Raw genomic sequence first — 4,175 nt, 5'->3', positions numbered from 1 at the left:
ATATTATCGCTTATCGCAATAAATTTTGAGACAATTAATCGCCCAGCAAAATTTGTTATCGTGACAGGCCTACATGTGACTGACTGGTGTCCTCTCTGCAGGTTCTTCTGTCCAAACCTGACCTCACTGGACTGCATTAGGACTGGTAAAGAAATAGATTTATTTATATTTAATTTTTTGTTAAATTAAGCAAGGCCCAGTTGTTGCTGGGATTGTGAAATGATGGATGCCCATAGCAGTCATGGGATGATTGTGCAGCCCATCCCATTCTCAGCTGCTGCTCCCTCCTGTTGACCCAGTACGGCACTGAGAACCCTGTCCATCAGGTGTAAGGTGACCTGCTGGGCTCTGATGGAGACCAGGCTCTGGCTGAGTGTCTGACTGACAACAATAGCTGATAACAACCCAGACCTGAGATTCTGTAGAACCTCTGAAGACTAAAACTTGACATCCTCTTGTTAATAAATGTAAAAATTTTATCTTTACAGGCAGAAGATGACAGTGATTAAAGATTAAAACACAAACTGTTGGTGAGTGTTTGTTTCATAAATGTGGTCCAGTTCAAACTTAAACATGTGTTTTTACCGCCCCAGTCTGAAACTTCATGACTGACTGGTGTTTTTCTGATTTTTGTCCTGAACATTTCTTTATATTTCTCTTCTAACAAGTGCTCTTGTCCACAGGTTTGAAGGTTTTCCTGCTGCAGTGAGAATCCTGAGAGGCTCATGGCTAAAACTCAGACTGACGGTGAGCATTTAACAAATATTTAAACATAAAATTAACTTAAACTATGATGAGTTTTTTACCGCCCCAGTCTGAAAGTTCATGACTGACTGGTATTCTCTGATCACTTTTTTTTCCCCCTAATCATTAAAGAACTGAAGCTTTCCTACTTGTAACCAGTTTTCTCCTCCACAGAGTGAAGATCGTCACAGTTCCTGTTGCTTCCTGTAAATGAGAGGAAAGGTGTGGCTGTGCAGTTCAGGTGTGTTTGTTCTGCAGTTAGATTGAACTTAATGAGCAGATGTGATGACCACCATGATACCGCCCCAGTCTGAGTGCTTGTGACTGACTGGTATCCTCTCTGAGCTCAAGTCTGTAGGTTTTCATGTCTGTTCATCAAACTGGATCACTAATCCTCTGTCTGTCTGCAGGTTCTGTCCAAACCTGACCTCACTGGACTGCATTAGGACTGGTAAAGAAATGGATTTATTTTTTATTTGTTAGTTAAATTTAGCAAGGCCCAGTTGTTGCTGGGATTGTGAAATGATGAGTTGCAGTAGCAGTCATGGGATTGACCCATCCCATTCTCAGCTGCTGCTCCCTCCTGTTGACCCAGTACGGCACTGAGAACCCTGTCCATCAGGTGTAAGGTGACCTGCTGGGCTCTGATGGAGACCAGGATCTGGCTGAGTGTCTGACTGACAACAATTGCTGATAACAACCCAGACCTGAGATTCTGTAGAACCTCTGAAGACTGAAACTTTAATAACTTTAATTTAATAATACTCTTGTTAATAAATGTAAACATTTGATCTTAACAGGCAGAAGACGACAGTGATTAAAGATTAAAACAAACTGTTGGTGAGTGTTCAACAAGTTTGTAAGTGTAAAGTTTAAACTTAAACAAATGATGAGTTTTTTTTACCGCCCCAGTCTGAAACTTCATGACTGATTGGTATTTTCTGATTTTTGTCGTGAACATTTCTTTATATTTTTCTCTCTTTCACTTCTAACAAGTTTTCTTGTCCCACAGTTGTGGTTCAGGGTTCTCACTGCAGCAGAAAGACCTAAGAGGCTCATGGCTAAAACTCACTGATGGTGAGTATTTCACAAATCTAAACATAAAAGTAACTTTTTTTTTTTACAAAAATTTGTTGCCTCCCCAGTCTGACAGTTTATGACTGACTGGTATTCTCTGATCATTTCTAATGAACTGAAGCTTTCCAACTTTTAACTGGTTCTCTCCTCCCACAGTCTGAAGATCATCAGTTCTGCTGTCGTCCAGTGGTGACAAGTTTTTCTGCTGTTTTACTTTAAAGGATGTGTAACTAAACTTAATAAAATATATAAACACATTCATGGGTTTTGTCTCTGAAGTATAAAAGCACAAGAGGTGGAATTTGGAAAATAAAGTTGTGCTGATTTAGTCCAGTAGGTGGTGGTATAAACCATTAAAAGATTTAGAACTACTGTAAGCACAACTTTTTCCAACCAGTTCATTTTAGGTAAAATATCAAAACAGGATTTTGAGTAAGATGGAGCCAGTGATGTTTGATACGGAGTAAAATTTGGCTGGTATTACAGATACTGATAATTTAATAAGTCTGGTAAAGTAGGGTTTTTCAAATAACCACTATTATTTCTAACCCTAACCTTACATTTGTCAAAAACAATTTTTATTCTTGAATTTATTTTAATGAATAAAATGAGAACAATCTGCAAAACTCAGTGCTACAAAGTAACAAAGAAAATCTTTGGCCAGACTTAATGCTGTTTGGGTGGGCCATGGCATGAAAAGGTTTGGGAACTAGAATTTAGTTAGCTGAAGCAGATTTTGTTAAAATGACCTGCCATACATCTACAGACTGACTGAGAATGTGTGGCTCTACACATGCATTACCCAAGCAGAAGAAAAAGTAGTTTGCTCTAACCACATGATTAAGACTAGATTAAAAATAACTGCAGTATATTATTTTGATTGTAGAACAAAGTTCTGGTATCAATATTTCAGTATTGATCTGCACACGTAGCATTTTTATCAGTTTAAACAAGTTCTGAACTTGGCATGGATGTTTAAAACTAGTTTTGATCATTACATAAGTTTTAAAGCCTATTATGAAAACAAGTCGTTACATTAAGGCTTCAGTTTAACTGCCTGTAAATTTGTCTGTTTTCATGGAAATGAAATGATTTCTGGGAAAACAAGCTCAAAAATAACAATGTGCTCAGCAGCAGCTTTGAACATGAGTAATCAAGACAAACAGGTTGCTGATGAATAAATTTAGTTGCATTATATAAAAAAACAGGCCATTCAATAAAGCAGGTTACATTTTGAACAGTTTTGACAAAATAAAGGTGCAAATCATTTAACAAAATACAGAAGCTTCAGTTGGAAAAATGTTCAAGTCCTAGAGCTGACAAATCAAGTGCTGCAACAATGACGTCCTTCAGTCGGCTGTGAAGATCCTTGCAGCGATGTCGTCCACTAACCAGTCCACTCCTGTCAGCAGGTTCTCTCCTGTCACTGCGCTGCAGCCCATGATGCACCAGTGGTGACTCTTGATGTCGTCTAGGGCCAACGCCTGCAGGACCACAACGTTAAAGTTATACACTACTTACAAAACACATACACTGATCAGAAGTCATATTCAAGATCTGGCTACTGATAAGTTTGATGCTGATGTGATGCTAAAATATAACTTCACAATATGCTCCAACATTCCTCATTGTACTGCAGGGTTCTCATGATCTAACTGTTCTGGTATTATTACAACTTTATTCTCATGGCCCCATCAGATTATTTATAGACTTCACCTCTCTTATTGCTTCTTTGGACAAGGCTCCTGGTAAATCCTGTTTGTTGGCGAACACCAGCAGAGTCGCTCCAGCTAACCTCTGATCAGGGAGAAAACAGTTGAACAGCAGCTGTTTCACTACAACTTATATCAGCTGTAAAACAACTATAATGAATGTAAACCTGTTTGACTACGATTACATTCATGAGAGCTCAAAGTAAAATGTTGTAAACCTCCTCCAGCAGCAGTGAGCTGAGCTCCAGCCTGCAGTCCTCCAGCCGGAGCCGGTCGGCGCTGTCCACCACCCACACCAGCCCGTCTGTGCTCTCAAAGTAGTTCCTCCAGTAGGAGCGCAGCGACTTCTGACCGCCCACGTCCCAAATATTCAGTTTAAACCTGTAACACACAGTGCAGTTAGCAAAGCAGGGAGGAGAAACCAAATAAATACACATAGTTGAACAGTAACAAATATTTTCTGTATTTATTTTGACTGAAACATGCAAAAGTTGTGGACGTACACAACATTTTTATTAATGTGTTTCATTGTTGATCAATAAAAGAGAACTGAGATGTTTGTTTTGTTTATATATAAATATATACACTCCTGATCAAAATCTTAAGACCAGTCAAAAAAGTGCAAGAATTTGCATTTTGCAC

At 38.8% G+C, this 4,175-nt stretch overlaps 1 protein-coding gene and 1 long non-coding RNA gene across 4 annotated transcripts in view; one reads left to right on the top strand and one right to left on the bottom strand.

The window, feature by feature from the left end:
• The window catches only part of LOC106524982 (uncharacterized), a 7,493-nt gene extending 5,415 nt beyond the window's left edge, over nt 1-2,078 (top strand). For 2 of the 3 annotated variants that reach the window (XR_001311055.1, XR_001311053.1), the window contains exons 11-17: nt 102-145; nt 489-530; nt 684-747; nt 919-985; nt 1,155-1,584; nt 1,757-1,821; nt 1,978-2,078. This is a non-coding gene — a long non-coding RNA (uncharacterized LOC106524982). The remainder of the gene's footprint in view (nt 1-101; nt 146-488; nt 531-683; nt 748-918; nt 986-1,154; nt 1,585-1,756; nt 1,822-1,977) is intronic. The other variant, XR_001311054.1, reaches the window with a different exon arrangement.
• A 910-nt stretch (nt 2,079-2,988) lies between these two features.
• arl2 (ADP-ribosylation factor-like 2) overlaps nt 2,989-4,175 on the bottom strand; it is a 3,515-nt gene continuing 2,328 nt past the window's right edge. Inside the window, exons 3-5 of the mRNA XM_014019041.1 lie at nt 3,752-3,914; nt 3,538-3,618; nt 2,989-3,305 (exon numbers count right to left, since the gene is read on the bottom strand). Coding sequence (XP_013874495.1) covers nt 3,171-3,305; nt 3,538-3,618; nt 3,752-3,914 — 379 coding nt within the window. The 3' untranslated portion in view covers nt 2,989-3,170. The remainder of the gene's footprint in view (nt 3,306-3,537; nt 3,619-3,751; nt 3,915-4,175) is intronic.

The sequence above is a fragment of the Austrofundulus limnaeus genome, unplaced genomic scaffold (genome assembly GCF_001266775.1).
Source record: "Austrofundulus limnaeus strain Quisiro unplaced genomic scaffold, Austrofundulus_limnaeus-1.0 Scaffold208, whole genome shotgun sequence".
NCBI lineage: Eukaryota > Metazoa > Chordata > Actinopteri > Cyprinodontiformes > Rivulidae > Austrofundulus > Austrofundulus limnaeus.
The sequence above is the reverse complement of the archived record's forward strand: the minus strand, read 5'-3'. Positions and strand labels throughout refer to the sequence as shown.